The 18,062-nt window shown below is 37.1% G+C and overlaps 1 protein-coding gene across 1 annotated transcript in view; it reads right to left on the bottom strand.

Annotated features, from left to right (window-relative positions):
* Positions 1 to 325: 325 nt before the first annotated feature.
* LOC133642368 (jupiter microtubule associated homolog 1-like) overlaps positions 326 to 18,062 on the bottom strand; it is a 28,675-nt gene continuing 10,938 nt past the window's right edge. Inside the window, exons 3-5 of the mRNA XM_062036513.1 lie at positions 7,371 to 7,519; positions 965 to 995; positions 326 to 658 (exon numbers count right to left, since the gene is read on the bottom strand). Coding sequence (XP_061892497.1) covers positions 516 to 658; positions 965 to 995; positions 7,371 to 7,519 — 323 coding nt within the window. The 3' untranslated portion in view covers positions 326 to 515. The remainder of the gene's footprint in view (positions 659 to 964; positions 996 to 7,370; positions 7,520 to 18,062) is intronic.

Genomic DNA, 18,062 nt, shown 5'->3' with positions numbered 1-18,062 from the left:
CCGGCCAAACTATGAAAAAAACTGCGACTTATAGTCCCAAAAATACAGTAGACAAAGGGCAAAATACAGCTATTTGAAAAAATTCGGTATTTAATACTAACAAGGAAAAGCAAAACAGCCCGAGCAAATTCATATCAATCTTTATTGTATTTAGAAATTCACGCAACAATTCTGTTTTTTTTTAATGCTTTTCCCATTTACAACATGGACAAATGGGAGAGACAAAAGCAAATGTCATGTCTTCCCCACTGCAGGATGGCCTTAAATGGTTTGGATGGAGGAAGGATACAGGAGGGTGGAGAGGGCACAGAGATAAGTAAAGTGCTTTTTTTGTTTTTTAAATCGACAGTTCTTTAATAGAAAAAGGATTACAAGGACATGTTTGAAATGAAAGGACATGACTGCGGGGGAGTACACAGGCCACAGAGGGGACAAGGCGGAAGAGAGTGATGAGGAGGGCAAGGAGGGGGACTTATCTTTAGAAAATAAAAAATAGTGTTCAAAAGAGAAAGGTCTCAACCCAAGATGAGGCTTGACTTGCCGCCAGGTGGGTTTCTTCGGTTGCCCGCGGCAGAGTTGGCACTTCCCGACGGGGCAGGGGGCTGTGGCGCTTCCTGCTCGCTCTTCTCCACCTCCACCTCCTCGTTGTCAGGACACTCTGGGGGGAAAAAATGATGTCAAACGGTGTAAAATAAACCACACCTGTGGGGTGTCAAGTGCATGCCAGGACAACAGGTAGCGCTACAACCCTGAAATACATCCTAAGTGACATAACCGCTTCAAACACTTCTCCTACAAACACTTTTAATTTGAGGGGAAGCTTGTTCTAAACAAGAACAAACCATCGTGCCACAAAAAAAAGCGAATACAACAAAAAAAAGAAGAAATATTGTGATATCGCAATACTGACAATTAACTTTATTTATTTTTTTTTTTTTTTACATAGACAGGAGAAGGTACTCACCATTGTTTGCTTGATCTTGGCCATTCTCTTCCTACAATAAAAAGCATGAGAAAACATGAAAGAAAAGTGAACCAAAGTCCTCCTAGTTTTGGGACAACACCCTATCATCAAGGCTGAGGACATAATTAGCATTACAGCTGGCGTCTAAACTCTTAAAACGGGGGGAAATTCAAAGTGAACGAAGCTTAGATCTTCGAGAAAAGCACGTTACATTTTAAAGGGATATTCTCTAAAACCACAGCACGTAACAGACAGAAATGCACAGTTCAAACTGTGTACAGTGAAACCTCGATTTGCAAACTTCATTGGTTGGTGAACAGGGTTTGTAAATAGAAAAGTTTGCATAGTGGGCCAAATTTTTCCATAAGAAATAAAGTAAATATGAGTAATGGATTCCAGCCTCGACAAAAGTCCATCTTTTGGTGAAGGTGTGTACACTTCAAACTAGTGTTGTCCCGATACAAATATTTTGGTACCGGTACCGAAATTATTTTGATACTTTTCTGTACTTTTCTAAATAAAGGGGACCACAAAAAATTGCATTATTGGCTTTATTTTAACAAAAAAATCTTCGGGTACATTAAGCATATGTTTCTAATTGCAAGTTTGTCCTTAAATAAAATAGTGAACATACTAGACAACTTGTCTTTTATTAGTAAGTAAACAAACAAAGACTCCTAATTCAGCTGCTGACATATGCAGTAACATATTGTGTCATTTATCTACCTATTATTTGGTCAAAATTATTAAGGACAAGTGGTAGAAAATTAATTATTAATCTACTTGTTCATTTACTGTTAATATCTGCTTACTTTCTCTTTTAACATGTTCTATCTACACTTATGATAAAATGTAATAATCACTTATTCGGACCGGTACTTTTCAGAGGCGGTATAGTAATTAGTAGGGATGTCCGATAATATCGGCCTGCCATACATAAAAAACACAAGATACACTTACAATTAGTGCACCAACCCAAAAAACCTCCCTCCCCCCATTTCTTTCTGTTATCAATATTCTGGTTCCTACATTATATATCAATATATATCAATACAGTCTGCAAGGGATACAGTCCGTAAGCACACATGATTGTGCGTGCTGCTGGTCCACTAATAGTACTAACCTTTAACAGTTAATTTTACTCATTTTCATTAATTACTAGTTTCTATGTAACTGTTTTTATATTGTTTTACTTTCTTTTTTATTCAAGAAAATGTTTTAAATTTAGTTATCTTATTTTATTTATTTTTTTAAAAAGTACCTTATCTTCACCATACATGGTTGTCCAAATTAGGCATAATAATGTGTTAATTCCACAACTGCATATATCGGTTGATATCGGTATCGGTTGATATCGGTATCGGTAATTAAAGAGTTGGACAATATCGGAATATCGGATATCGGCAAAAAGACATTATCGGACATCCCTAGTAATTAGTCATTAGTATCGCGGTACTATACTAATACCGGTATACCGTACAACCCTATTTCAAACACAATATAAAGTGCTATACAGTCATGTACTGTATAGCAGTGGTCCCCAACCACCGGGCCGCGGCCCGGTACCGGTCCGTGGAACGATTGGTACCGGGCCGCACAAGAAATGTATAAAAAAAATGTTTTAAAAAAAAAAAAAGTATTTTTTTTTTTTTTAATTAAATCAACATAAAAAACACAAGATACACTTACAATTAGTGCACCAACCCAAAAAACCTCCCTCCCCCATTTATACTCATTCACACAAAAGGGTTGTTTCCTTCTGTTATTAATATTTTTGGTTCCTACATTATATATCAATATAGATCAATACAGTCTGCAGGCATACAGTCCGTAAGTACACATGATTGTATTTTTTTATGACAAATTGGGACAAATTTTCAAGCGTTGACCTGTCCGCAGCTACAAAAAGGTTGGGGACCACTGCTGTATAGTAAAAAAACATAACAAAAAAGCACCAATGATTGTGGCGAAATTATTCCCTGCATTTGACCCATCACCCTTGATCACTCCCTGGTAATAGACTGGTAAATACAGTCTATTATACAGCATTATTCACATGTGAATAACATAAATACAGTCTATTATACAGCATTATTCACATGTGAATAATATGAATACAGTCCATTATACAGCATTATTCACATGTGAATAATATCAATACAGTCTATTATACAGCATTATTCACATGTGAATAATATGAATACAGTCCATTATACAGCATTATTCACATGTGAATAATATAAATACAGTCTATTATACAGCATTATTCACTTGTGAATAATATGAATACAGTCCATTATACAGCATTATTCACATGTGAATAATATAAATACAGTCTATTATACAGCATTATTCACATGTGAATAACAAATACAGTCTATTATACAGCATTATTCACATGTGAATAATATCAATACAGTCCATTACAAAGCATTATTCACATGTGAATAATATAAATACAGTCTATTATACAGCATTATTCACATGTGAATAACAAATACAGTCTATTATACAGCATTATTCACATGTGAATAATATGAATACAGTCCATTATACAGCATTATTCACATGTGAATAATATAAATACAGTCTATTATACAGCATTATTCACATGTGAATAATATGAATACAGTCTATTATACAGCATTATTCACATGTGAATAATATAAATACAGTCTATTATACAGCATTATTCACTTGTGAATAATATGAATACAGTCCATTATACAGCATTATTCACATGTGAATAATATAAATACAGTCTATTATACATTTAAGTACAGTCAAAAAGGAACATATGCATTATACAGTCTGATGGCTGTCGGAAGTCCCTCTGGTACCCTCACAAAGGATCAGAAATCACAAATCCTTAATTTTTTTTTTTAATTAAATCAACATAAAAAACACAAGATACACTTACAATTAGTGCACCAACCCAAAAAACCTCCCTCCCCCATTTATACTCATTCACACAAAAGGGTTGTTTCCTTCCGTTATTAATATTTGTGGTTCCTACATTATATATCAATATAGATCAATACAGTCTGCAGGCATACAGTCCGTAAGTACACATGATTGTATTTTTTTATGACAAATTGGGACAAATTTTCAAGCGTTGACCTGTCCGCAGCTACAAAAAGGTTGGGGACCACTGCTGTATAGTAAAAAAACATAACAAAAAAGCACCAATGATTGTGGCGAAATTATTCCCTGCATTTGACCCATCACCCTTGATCACTCCCTGGTAATAGACTGGTAAATACAGTCTATTATACAGCATTATTCACATGTGAATAACATAAATACAGTATTATACAGCATTATTCACATGTGAATAATATGAATACAGTCCATTATACAGCATTATTCACATGTGAATAATATAAATACAGTCTATTATACAGCATTATTCACATGTGAATAATATGAATACAGTCCATTATACAGAATTATTCAAATGTGAATAATATAAATACAGTCTATTATACAGCATTATTCACTTGTGAATAATATGAATACAGTCCATTATACAGCATTATTCACATGTGAATAATATAAATACAGTCTATTATACAGCATTATTCACATGTGAATAACAAATACAGTCTATTATACAGCATTATTCACATGTGAATAATATCAATACAGTCCATTACAAAGCATTATTCACATGTGAATAATATAAATACAGTCTATTATACAGCATTATTCACATGTGAATAACAAATACAGTCTATTATACAGCATTATTCACATGTGAATAATATGAATACAGTCCATTATACAACATTATTCACATGTGAATAATATAAATACAGTCTATTATACAGCATTATTCACTTGTGAATAATATGAATACAGTCCATTATACAGCATTATTCACATGTGAATAATATAAATACAGTCTATTATACATTTAAGTACAGTCAAAAAGGAACATATGCATTATACAGTCTGATGGCTGTCGGAAGTCCCTCTGGTACCCTCACAAAGGATCAGAAATCACAAATCCTTAATTTTTTTTTTAAATTAAATCAACATAAAAAACACAAGATACACTTACAATTAGTGCACCAACCCAAAAAACCTCCCTCCCCCATTCATACTCATTCACACAAAAGGGTTGTTTCCTTCTGTTATTAATATTTTTGGTTCCTACATTATATATCAATATAGATCAATACAGTCTGCAGGCATACAGTCCGTAAGTACACATGATTGTATTTTTTTATGACAAATTGGGACAAATTTTCAAGCGTTGACCTGTCCGCAGCTACAAAAAGGTTGGGGACCACTGCTGTATAGTAAAAAAACATAACAAAAAAGTACCAATGATTGTGGCGAAATTATTCCCTGCATTTGACCCATCACCCTTGATCACTCCCTGGTAATAGACTGGTAAATACAGTCTATTATACAGCATTATTCACATGTGAATAACATAAATACAGTCTATTATACAGCATTATTCACATGTGAATAATATGAATACAGTCCATTATACAGCATTATTCACATGTGAATAATATAAATACAGTCTATTATACAGCATTATTCACATGTGAATAATATGAATACAGTCCATTATACAGCATTATTCACATGTGAATAATATAAATACAGTCTATTATACAGCATTATTCACTTGTGAATAATATGAATACAGTCCATTATACAGCATTATTCACATGTGAATAATATAAATACAGTCTATTATACAGCATTATTCACATGTGAAAGGGACGGCGTGGCGAAGTTGGTAGAGTGGCTGTGCCAGCAATCGGAGGGTTGCTGGTTACTGGGGTTCAATCCCCACCTTCTACCTTCCTAGTCACGTCCGTTGTGTCCTTGGGCAAGACACTTCACCCTTTGCCTCTGATGGCTGCTGGTTAGCGCCTTGCATGGCAGCTCCCGCCATCAGTGTGTGAATGGGTGAATGTGGAAATACTGTCAAAGCGCTTTGAGTACCTTGAAGGTAGAAAAGCGCTATACAAGTATAACCCATTTATCATTTATCATTTATGAATAACAAATACAGTCTATTATACAGCATTATTCACATGTGAATAATATCAATACAGTCCATTACAAAGCATTATTCACATGTGAATAATATACATACAGTCTATTATACAGCATTATTCACATGTGTATAACAAATACAGTCTATTATACAGCATTATTCACATGTGAATAATATGAATACAGTCCATTATACAGCATTATTCACATGTGAATAATATAAATACAGTCTATTATACAGCATTATTCACATGTGAATAATATGAATACAGTCCATTATACAGCATTATTCACATGTGAATAATATAAATACAGTCTATTATACAGCATTATTCACTTGTGAATAATATGAGTACAGTCCATTATACAGCATTATTCACATGTGAATAATATAAATACAGTCTATTATACAGCATTATTCACATGTGAATAACAAATACAGTCTATTATACAGCATTATTCACATGTGAATAATATCAATACAGTCCATTACAAAGCATTATTCACATGTGAATAATATACATACAGTCTATTATACAGCATTATTCACATGTGAATAACAAATACAGTCTATTATACAGCATTATTCACATGTGAATAATATGAATACAGTCCATTATACAGCATTATTCACATGTGAATAATATAAATACAGTCTATTATACAGCATTATTCACTTGTGAATAATATGAATACAGTCCATTATACAGCATTATTCACATGTGAATAATATAAATACAGTCTATTATACATTTAAGTACAGTCAAAAAGGAACATATGCATTATACAGTCTGATGGCTGTCGGAAGTCCCTCTGGTACCCTCACAAAGGATCAGAAATCACAAATCCTTAATTTTAACAACCGTATTGCTACAATAATAAACATTTAAAAAAGTAAAACTCACTTCACATTGTCATCGGCAAAAGAGAAGCTGAAAAGAGGGGACAAAGGAGCAGACAGAGGGGGACAAGGAAAATGAGGGTGAAGAGGAGTTGAGTGTGTGTGTGTGTGCGCTCTTGGAAGAGACACCGCTGAACAAGAGGTAGGGTCTCCTTCTCTGCTGTGATATAAGTCTGCTTTGGCATATTTTTTCCAGAAAAGTCCAGTCTATTCGCAAATAAAAACTTGCTGTGGTACAAAGCCTGCTTCGTCAATCTCTTCAATATGAGCAAGCACAAAATGGCTGCCAGCAGAGACATGGTTCACACACACAGGCATATTTGGCTCGATCTAATAGTTTGCTAAATGAAAAAGTTCGGTTTGTAAATTGAGATTCCACTGTACACATTTAATAAACAAGACTGCAGTGTTAACCGTTAATTTACCAGAAGTGGCCATTATATAAGCGTTTCGGCCCCTAATATGTGTGCTAAAAGGTGGTACCTCTTGTCTTTTGGTCCAAATCAAAGCCGCCCCAGAGTTGTGGATGGTAGTCAGTTCTGGCTCAGGGTTCTTGGGGAACAGAATGGGCTGCTGGCACCGTCTCAGTGGGGCCGACGGCTCCCCGCACAGGGTCCCTGCAGCTGCGCCACCTGGGGAGGTGAACCAAAGGGGTCTTTAGACGAGACAAGCCTTTTGAGCACTTAACCCCCCGCCTTAAAAAAAAATTCTGAGCTCACTTTAGGATAATCCAGGAAACTGATGAGATAAACCTCCCATCGTGATTCAGCCATCTGAGCAGATGCCCCTCCACCCCCCACCCTCAGACCCTCAGGACCCCAAGTGTTGAAAGCCATGAGGCATCCAAATTCCAGTTATATAGTTTTTATGGATACATACAGTCACAATCAAAAGTTTACATACACTTGTAAAGAACATGGCTGTCTTCAGTTTCCAATAAATTCTACAAGTCTTATTTTTTTGTGATAGAGTGATTGGAGCCCATACCTGTTGGTCACAAAAAACATTCATGAAGTTTGGTTCTTTTATGAATTTATTATGGGTCTACTGAAAATGTGAGCAAATGTGCTGGGTCAAAAGTATACATACAGCAATGTTAATATTTGGTTACATGTCCCTTGGCAAGTTTCACTGCAATAAGGCGCTTTTGGTAGCCATCCACAAGCTTCTGCTTGAATTTTTGACCACTCTTGACAAAATTGGTGCAGTTCAGCTAAATTTGTTGGCTTTCTGACATGGACTTGTTTCTTCAGCATTGTCCACACGTTTAAGTCAGGACATTGGGATGGTCATTCTAAAACCTTAATTCTAGCCTGATTTAGCCATTCCTTTACCACTTTTAACATGTGTTTGGGGTAGGGGTGTAACGGTACACAAATTTCGGTTCGGTACGTACCTCAGTTTAGAGGTCACGGTTCGGTTCATTTTCGGTACAGTAAGAAAACAACAAAATATAAATTTTTTGGTTATTTATTTACCAAATTTGCTAAATCTTCCACCAAAAATATTTTTCTTAGTGGAATATTTGATGTGAAGTAATCGGGACCTTGGATAGGTCAATAATTCGTTATAACATTGATTTTGGATTCAATATTATGTTTTGAGCAATGACAGTTTGAAAGAAAAAAAAACAGCTTTGTTTTATTAGTCAACATTGCAACTTTTTCTAAATTATATTAAACCTTTAAGCTTTTTTATTTCACTTTTGTTATGTTTTTGTTTATTTTAATAGTATTTTTACAATGTGCCGTGGGCCTTTAAAACATTAGCTGTGGGCCGCAAATGGCCTCCGGGGCACACTTTTGACACCCCTGCTATAGATAATAAAAAATTAAATCTGATAAATCTATGGATAAAAAGCAGAGCCTGGCGACGCATGCGCATTTATCATAACTCTCTCTGTCTCTGCCCCTCCCTCACCAATGCTGCTGCACACAATTTGGTTTGTTTTTAACCCCTTCTTAACCCTGAACGTCGATTGAAAATGCACGCAACTCAAAATGCCGGACATTTGAGGCATTTAAGAAACTCCGCCCGGAATGGCCCGCAAAAGAGGACATGTCCGGTGAAAAGAGGACGTATGGTCAGTCTATCGTAGCCTGGTCGTTGCTAGCTGCTAGCATGCCGTGTGTTGTGCCTCGGTGTGCATTGTTTACACAACGTGCGTTACGCTACTTGATATGTTCGTGTGCAAACTCGTTCGGTACACCTCCGAACCGAACCGGAACCCCGAAACGGTTCAATACAAATACACGTACTGTTACACCCCTAGTTTGGGGTCATTGTCCTGTTGAAACATCCATGGCTAGAATTAACATGTGGACAATGCTGAAGAAACAAGTCCATGTCAGAAAACCAACAAATTAGGCTGAGCTGCACCAATTTTGTCAAGAGGAGTGGTCAAAAATTAATAATAATAATAATAATAATAATGGATTAGATTTTATATCGCGCTTTTCTATTATTAGATACTCAAAGCGCTCACAGAGAAGTGGGAACCCATCATTCAGTCACACATGGTGGTGGTAAGCTCAGTTTGTAGCCACAGCTGCCCTGGGGTAGACTGACGGAAGCGAGGCTGCCAGTTTGCGCCTACGGCCCCTCCGACCACCACCTATCATTCATTTATCATTCATTCACCAGTGTGAGCGGCACCGGGGGCAAGGGTGAAGTGTCCTGCCCAAGGACACAACGGCAGCGATTTGGATGTCAAGAGGCGGGGAGCGAACCTGCAACCCTCAGGTTTCTGGCACGGCCGCTCTACCCACTACGCCATACCGCCCCAATTCAAGCAGAAGCTTGTGGATGGCTACCAAAAGCGCCTTATTGCAGTGAAACTTGCCAAGGGACATGTAAGCAAATATTAACATTGCTGTATGTATACTTTTGACCCAGCACATTTGCTCACTGGATGAGAATCAGCACCTCCAAGTCCGAGTCCATGGTTCTCGCCCGGAAAAGGGTGGAGTGCCATCTCCGGGTTGGGGAGGAGACCCAGCCCCAAGTGGAGGAGGTCAAGTACCTCGGAGTCTTGATCACGAGTGAGGGAAGAGTGGATCGTTAGATCGAGAGGCGGATCGGTGCGCCGTCTTCAGTAATGCGGACGCTGTATCGATCCGTTGTGGTGAAGAAGGAGCTGAGCCGGAAGGCAAAGCTCTCAATTTACCGGTCGATCTACGTTCCCATCCTCACCTATGGTCATGAGCTTTGGGGTATGACTGAAAGGACAAGATCACGGGTACATGCGGCCGAAATGAGTTTCCTCCGCCGGGTGGCAGGGCTCTCCCTTAGAGATAGGGTGAGAAGCTCTGCCGTCCGGGGGGGAGCTCAGAGTAAAGCCACTGCTCCTCCACATCGAGAGGAGCCAGATGAGGTGGTTCGGGCATCTGGTCAGATGCCACCCGAACGCCTCCCTAGGGAGGTGTTTAGGGCACGTCCGACCGGCAGGAGGCCACGGGGAAGACCCAGGACATGTTGGGAAGAATATGTCTCCCGGCTGGCCTGGGAACGCCTCGGGATCCCCCAGGAAGAGCTGGACGAAGTGGCTGGGGAGAGGGAAGTCTGGGCTTCCCTGCTTAGGATAATGCCGCCGCGACCCGACCTCGGATAAGCGGACGAAGATGGATGGATTTGGTCACATTTTCAGTAGACCCATAATAAATTCATAAAAGAACCAAACTTCATGAATGTTTTTTTGTGACCAACAAGTATGTGCTCCAATCACTCTATCCCAAAAAAATAAGAGTTGTAAAAATGATTGGAAACTCAAGACAGCCATGACATTATGTTCTTTACAAGTGTATGTAAACTTTTGATCGCGACTGTACATAAAGTGAAAGACAGAACACACATTGTTGTGACTCAGCGATGGCAACAATGCCAGCACAAAAGCATCTTTGTCATGAGGGAACAATGGCTGCTAAAGAATCAAGGAGTGGACACTCTCCTTAATGGAGTCAAGTAGTTTAGCGCCGGCGAGTTTGTGTGTCTACTGCAGGACTCTAGACGGTGCAACACGAGCCACAAATAGGAAGAGGATGAAATTAATAAGGAGTGGCGGGACGTGGAAATGAGGCATTATGTTCTCGTGTTGACAGCGATATCCTCCCATTTCAAAACGTATAGCTCTCCAAGGTGCATTATTAAATGTGCAGCTCTGGTCATCCACAAGCTTAGAGACAGGAACAGGATCATAATGCTGATGACAGGGTTTTTTGAACCATCAGTCTTCATAAAGAATTCAATACTGCTAAAGTCCTTCAAAGTAGGATCCAATGTTATACCATTTTATAACAATTTTATTCCCAGTTACCACAATATTGCATTATTGGCCAAAATCTACTTGAAAAGTGCTTTTTGTCAGCCAGAAAACTTGTGGTTTTAATGCTTATGAGCTGTGTTTGTGCACAGATTGGGAGTATCCCTGAAGCACTGTTCACTTTATCCACTTTTTACATAAACACTACTGCACTTGTCCAAAGTAATAACATATACAGTCTTCCCTTGTTTATCAAGGTTAACTGGGCCCAGACTTGACCGCGATCGATGGAGTTCATGAAGTAATATTACTAAAAAATCTAATATTTTCAGTTCGAGCATAAAAAAAATGTTAACAACCTTTTAAAAACCTTGTTGAAGGGGAACTGCACTTTTTGGGGGAATTTTGTCTATCATTCACAATCCTTATGTGAGACAAGAACACATGTTTTTCTTTATTTATGCATTCTAACTCGTGAATAAACGCTAGCAAGAGTCAGCATACAATGGAGACAATGGAATTATTCACTTTATTCCGCCATCAACGTTTTTATATACATGCTGTGAGTATGTATTTAATGTAGTAACAGGCATATTTATTATAACATGTAATATTTATGTATTTTGGACATTTTTAGCATGAAGCAACAGATTAATTTCACAAGGCATCACAACGGTCGCTATTTCCTTCAACAACAACTATTGCTAATCATGCAGACTTCATGAGCGCCAACAACGACTACTTTTGGACAAATGACGATCCAGAACCTTAGATTTTTTAGCCTGAATATAAGGAGGATACGTGACAAGTTTTAGAAGTTAAGTGATGAGCAGATCCAGCAAGTAGCACTATTGCTAAGGGCTAAACAAGAAATACAAAGTATGAACATTATAAAACAATCACTTACTGCAGTGTTTATCTACATATACATATGTACATACACATATATATAAATATATACATATATACACATTTATATACAGATATATACACACATACAGATGTATACACACACAGGATTTGAAGCGCGATGTCGCGAGGGACAACAGTATGAAAGACAACGCAACATTAAATAGTGTGACAGGCGTCACAAATGTTAGCAACTTTTGCATGGCCATGAGCGCTACTGTGCTAACAATAGTAAATTATCACCGGCATTGAAAGTAAACAGGTTTTTAAAGACCTACTGAAATGAATTTTTTTTATTTAAACGGGTATAGCAGATCCATTCTATGTGTCATACTTGATCATTTCGCGATATTGCCATATTTTTGCTGAAAGTATTTAGTATAGAACAACGACGATAAAGTTCGCAACTTTTGGTCTCTGACTAAAAAAAAGTCTTGCCCCTACCGGAAGTAGCGTGACGTAGTCAGTTGTTCGCCTCCTCATATTTCCCTATTGTTTTCAATGCAGATAGAGCGATTCGGACCGAGAAAGCGACGATTACCCCATTAATTTGAGCGAGGATGAAAGATTTGTGGATGAGGAACGTTAGAGTGACGGACTAGAATGCAGTGCAAGACATATATTTTTTCGCTCTGACCGTAACTTAGGTACAAGCTGGCTCATTGGATTCCACACTCTCTCCTTTTTCTATTGTGGATCACGGATTTGTATTTTAAACCACCTCGGATACTATATCCTCTTGAAAATGAGAGTCGAGAACGCGAAATGGACATTCACAGTGACTTTTATCTCCCCGACAATACATCGGCGAAGCGCTTTAGCTACTTAGCTAACGTGATAACATCTGGCTCAAATGCAGATAGAAACAAAATAAATAAATCCCTGACTGGAAGGATAGACAGAAGATCAACAATACTATTAAACCATGGACATGTAACTACACGGTTAATAATTCTCAGCCTGGCAAAGCTTAACAATGCTGTTGCTAACGACGCCATTGAAGCTAACTTAGCAACCGGACCTCACAGAGCTATGATAAAAACATTAGCGCTCCACCTACGCCAGCCAGCCCTCATCTGCTCATCAACACCCATGCTCACCTGCGTTCCAGTGATCGACGGTGCGACGAAGGACTTCACCTGATCAGCCGTGCGGTTGGTGGCTAGCGTCGGCTAGCGCATCTGCTATCCAAGTAAGTCCTCCTGGTTGTGTTGCTACAGCCAGCCGCTAATACACCGATCCCACCTACAACTTTCTTCTTTGCAGTCTCCATTGTTCATTAAACAAATTGTAAAAGATTCACCAACGCAGATGTCCAGAATAATGTGGAATTATGAGATGAAAACAGCGCTATTTTGTATTGTTTTCAATGGGGTACCGATACTTCTGTTTCACTGGCTACGTCACGCGCATATGTCATCATCCAAAGACGTTTTCAACCGGCAGTTCAGCGGGAAATTTAAAATTGCACTTTATAAGTTAACCCGGCCATATTGGCATGTGTTGCAATGTTAAGATTTCATCATTGATATATAAACTATCAGACTGCGTGGTCGGTAGTAGTGGGTTTCAGTAGGCCTTTAAAAGGAAAGTAATATTAGTTTACTTGCTGTTGTTGATTTTTGTTTGGTTTTGCATTGTGTAGTTATATTTATATGGTAATTATTCTGTGACCGTAAATTGTTTGCTTGTTTTCTTTGATGCTTTTATTTTTTTCTGTATTGTGTAGTTATAATTATATGCTTTTACTTGTAATTGTATTGAGTTTGTGGACCCCAGGAAGACTAGTGGGTTGTTAAGGCAACCAGCTATTGGGGATCCTTAATACAAATCTAATCAAAAATACAATCACATTTTAACAGCTACATCATGCTAGATTATTCACAAAAGTAACACACGATGAAGCTCCCACGTCTTCAGCTGACTGAATCGTTTTTTTTTTAATTAACAAAAAGATGTCCTCTGATATGGTTGGCATACACACAGGGCGGGTTCATCTAACATGATGTCATGTAAAACCCTGCAACTTAAAAAGCAAGCGTTTGTGAGCCTGCAGTGAAGAAGAGCTCAAACAGGCTCTTGGCACACATAATACTGAAAAAATGTCATTCAAGAAGTCTATTTGGGATGATACTGGACTGTTATTTACAACCCAAGTAACGGGGGAAAAAAATAATTGAACGCTCACAAGTTACATACAACAAGATTAAAATCCACATCATGAACTGTAGGTGGCATAAAAAGTTGGTGAAAAAAGTATTTACATCCTGAGGACATCCAACTCAGCTGAGCAGCTGTTCCAACAGTTGTTCTAAAGTTAGCTACGAGGGAACACAGAAGCCACTATGAATATGAACACAAGGCAAATGAATTATCTGGTACTTTTAACATTTAGCTGCTCTGTGTACTTTGTTTGTGTTTTGTTGTATATTTACTATGGAAACACAGTCTGTACTGCATGTACTATATTAAGGGGTTCTCAAAGGGCAGGGTGATTAAATGAAAAATAATCGAAACCGATATTTGGAGCTTCTAACCGGTGCTGTCCAAGTTATTTTGGTTTGTCCACCCCCGTAACATTTCTCTCAACTAATACACCATTCCCTTAAATTATACTAATGGCTGGGTAGTTACTACACGACTGAAAGAAGAGCTAGGCACGTGAGACTGTCCCATCCTGTCCGCTATACAGATAACTAACAGTACAACACGAACAGCTTGTACCCAAAAGGAATGTTGTGTTAGTTGTTTGGACACAGTTTGGCTCCAACAAGGATGATGTCGACCAAAAAGTAGAATAGTAGTTGAGAGTGGGATAATCGTGCATTAGGGTTGTAACAATATGTGAACATTTCATAACACTGCAAAAACTGAAATCTAAGTAAGATTAGATATCTCAAAAAAGGGTGATATTTGCTTATTTTCTGTCTGATAAGATAATTCTTCTCACTAAGCAGATTTTATGTTAGAGTGTTTTACTTGTTTTACAGGTTTTGGTCCTAAATGATCTCAGTAAGATAATACAGCTTGTTGCTGAGATGTAATGACCTATATTGAGTAAAACATGCTTGAAACTAGAATATCAACTGTTGCAAAGCTGTGTCATCAGCACTCACGAGTATAAAACTACTGTTTTAAAGTAATAATTTCTTATTTCAAGCACGAAAAAAAAAGTCATGACTTTGACACAATTGTGTCTCATAATTAAAACAGATGACAGCCAAATGGACTTTGCGGTTTTATTTTCAATGAAACAATAGAAAATATGTACTCATACAGTTGGCACAGTACAGTAAACTGACAGTTAATATTTAAACATTTAACATGTGACATTTCTAACAATTTTGAACAGAAATAGTTCATGCACATTCAGATAAATTCTTCAAAATTACATTAAAAACAAAATTGGCCGGGGGCCGGGCTGTATATATGCACACTAATTGACTGAAAGAGCACGCACTTGGCGCAATGATGTCATGTTATCAATGGAAAAATGCATTTTTAGACCATATGATTTGCCTGAGCGGCTCGTAGACCCAAAGAGTAACAAGCGGTTGCCTTGTTGCCTTTCCATTAAAAACAATACATTTGTTTTTAGTATAAGTTTGCTGGTTTCAAGAAATGTAATGCCGAGCCCATATCATTATGTCAAGATAATGGCACTAGCATTTACTTCATTTAAGAATATTTTTCAACATATTGAGCAAAGAGGTCTCTTTTTTTTCTACCAAGAAAAGTGCACTTATTAGTGAGAATATACTTATTTTAAGGTATTTTTGGGTTCATTGAGGTTAGCTAATTTTACTTGTTTTGGAAAGTCTTGACAAGCTGAATTTTCTTGTTCTATTGGCAGATAATTGTTCTTAGTTCAAATAAAATACCCCTAATTTTTGTTTTGTTTTTTCTTGTTTTTGACCACTGACTTTTTGCAGTGCGGCTATCGTAACCAGAATAATCAGTTATTATTAAAGCGGTACTAGTGAATGTTCTCAAAAAGTACTCAAATACAAACTGAAATCTTTTGACTAAATTTTTTTGTTTTTTTTATACAACTAAAATAAATAGACACACTGTTACAAAACACACTATTTTGCACGTTTTTTGTTTCTTATGTTTCACTGATAGTATTTTAGTCTTGGTATGTTTTTTGTTTAAAGGTTGAGCTTTTATCGTTTTAAAATATTGGTTTGTACTGTAGCACTTTAAGAGGTACCGTATTTTTCGGACTCTAAGTCGCAGTTTTTTTCATAGTTTGGCCGGGGGTGCGACTTATACTCAGGAGCGACTTATGTGTGAAATTATTAACACATTAGCGTAAAATATCAAATAATATTATTTAGCTCATTCACGTAAGAGACTAGACGTATAAGATTTCATGGGATTTAGCGATTAGGAGTGACAGATTGTTTGGTAAACGTATAGCATGTTCTATATGTTATAGTTATTTGAATGACTCTTACCATAATATGTTACGTTAACATACCAGGCACGTTCTCAGTTGGTTATTTATGCCTCATATAACGTACACTTATTCAGCCTGTTGTTCACTATTCTTTATGTATTTTAAATTGCCTTTCAAATGTCTATTCTTGGTGTTGGGTTTTATCAAATAAATTCCCCCAAAAAATGTGACTTATACTAGTGCGACTTATATATGTTTTTTCCTTCTTTATTATGCATTTTCGGCCGGTGCGACTTATACTCCGGAGCGACTTATACTCCGAAAAAATACGGTACTTAAATAAAATTTGTGTAACAAATAAATCTATTGTTATTATTTATTATTTAGGTTTGTGGCGTTCTATCCTGTTCAGCAGTCCTTGACCATTCCATAAAAACCCCTCCATCTCGTATGCTTCAGAGTAAAGCTCGATCACTCGGTGCAGTTTGTAGGTTTGTAGGAAAGCACAGTTTGTAGGTTTAATGTGCAAAATTTAACACCTTAGCTGCTCAAACAGTAATGTGTTTATATAATCTTAGATTGTTGTTTCCAAATGGGGAAAGACGTTAATGTCTCTTGTTTTCATGTCAGCATTTAAACTGCCGAGCTGGCGCCAGTGAGATTATCAAAGTGCAGTTATCAATCCTTTTCATTTAAAATGGTAACACTAAACGCCAGGAGTTTTACCGCTATTATCATTAATACTGTTTATTGTTAGATCCCTATCGTGCATTAACCAAAATCGAGCTAGGAAGTTCAATTAATCAAGATTGAGATTTTTGCCACATTGGCCCAGATCTATCTCAAAGTCAGAGTCAACAGTTCTCTTTGTAAATTGCCATTAGTTGTTTTACTGATTATCAAACAGACACACAATTACTTAACTTTTGGCTTTTTGATCCACTGTTGTGTTTTTTATAATCATTATCTTATGCATGGTTTATGTCAATGTTATGGTAACAAATGATGTATTTTAGTAAGTTTGTGTTTCAGCGACAAAAAACTGTTCAAAATAGTCTATGGATTTTTGGCAAACTATCTAGAAATGAATAGTCATTGAAACCACAACATATCTATAATGGATTTTCTTGAATACTCCAAGTGAAAAAAAACTGCATGATAGCACATGAACCTGTTTTTCTTCTCAGTAAGGAGTCAGTAGGTAACTAAATGTCAGCTACAGTACAGACACACTATAAAACAGGCCTGGGCAAAAATTTTGACTCGGGCGGCCAAATTTCGAGAAAAAAATGTCTGGGGGCCGGTATATCTATTTTTAGGAACACTAATACAAAACCTCACAATAATGTTGGATTGAATGCTAAAAACATTATGAAAGACCACCTTAAAACACGGAATGGAATTTTACTTTTTTTTTTTACTGAATGAGACACAAATAAAGAATGTGGGATTTACAATATTAACTATGAACGATAAAACACTGAATATTGACAACACATGAACGTCACACCCCCTCTCGATTGACATATTTAACAATCAAGCGAAACGCAACAAAAATACAACAAACAGTGAAATACGAATGCAAAGGGTAAAAAAACAAAACACC

This window comes from Entelurus aequoreus, linkage group LG25 (assembly GCF_033978785.1).
Source record: "Entelurus aequoreus isolate RoL-2023_Sb linkage group LG25, RoL_Eaeq_v1.1, whole genome shotgun sequence".
Classification (NCBI taxonomy): domain Eukaryota; kingdom Metazoa; phylum Chordata; class Actinopteri; order Syngnathiformes; family Syngnathidae; genus Entelurus; species Entelurus aequoreus.
The sequence above is the reverse complement of the archived record's forward strand: the minus strand, read 5'-3'. Positions and strand labels throughout refer to the sequence as shown.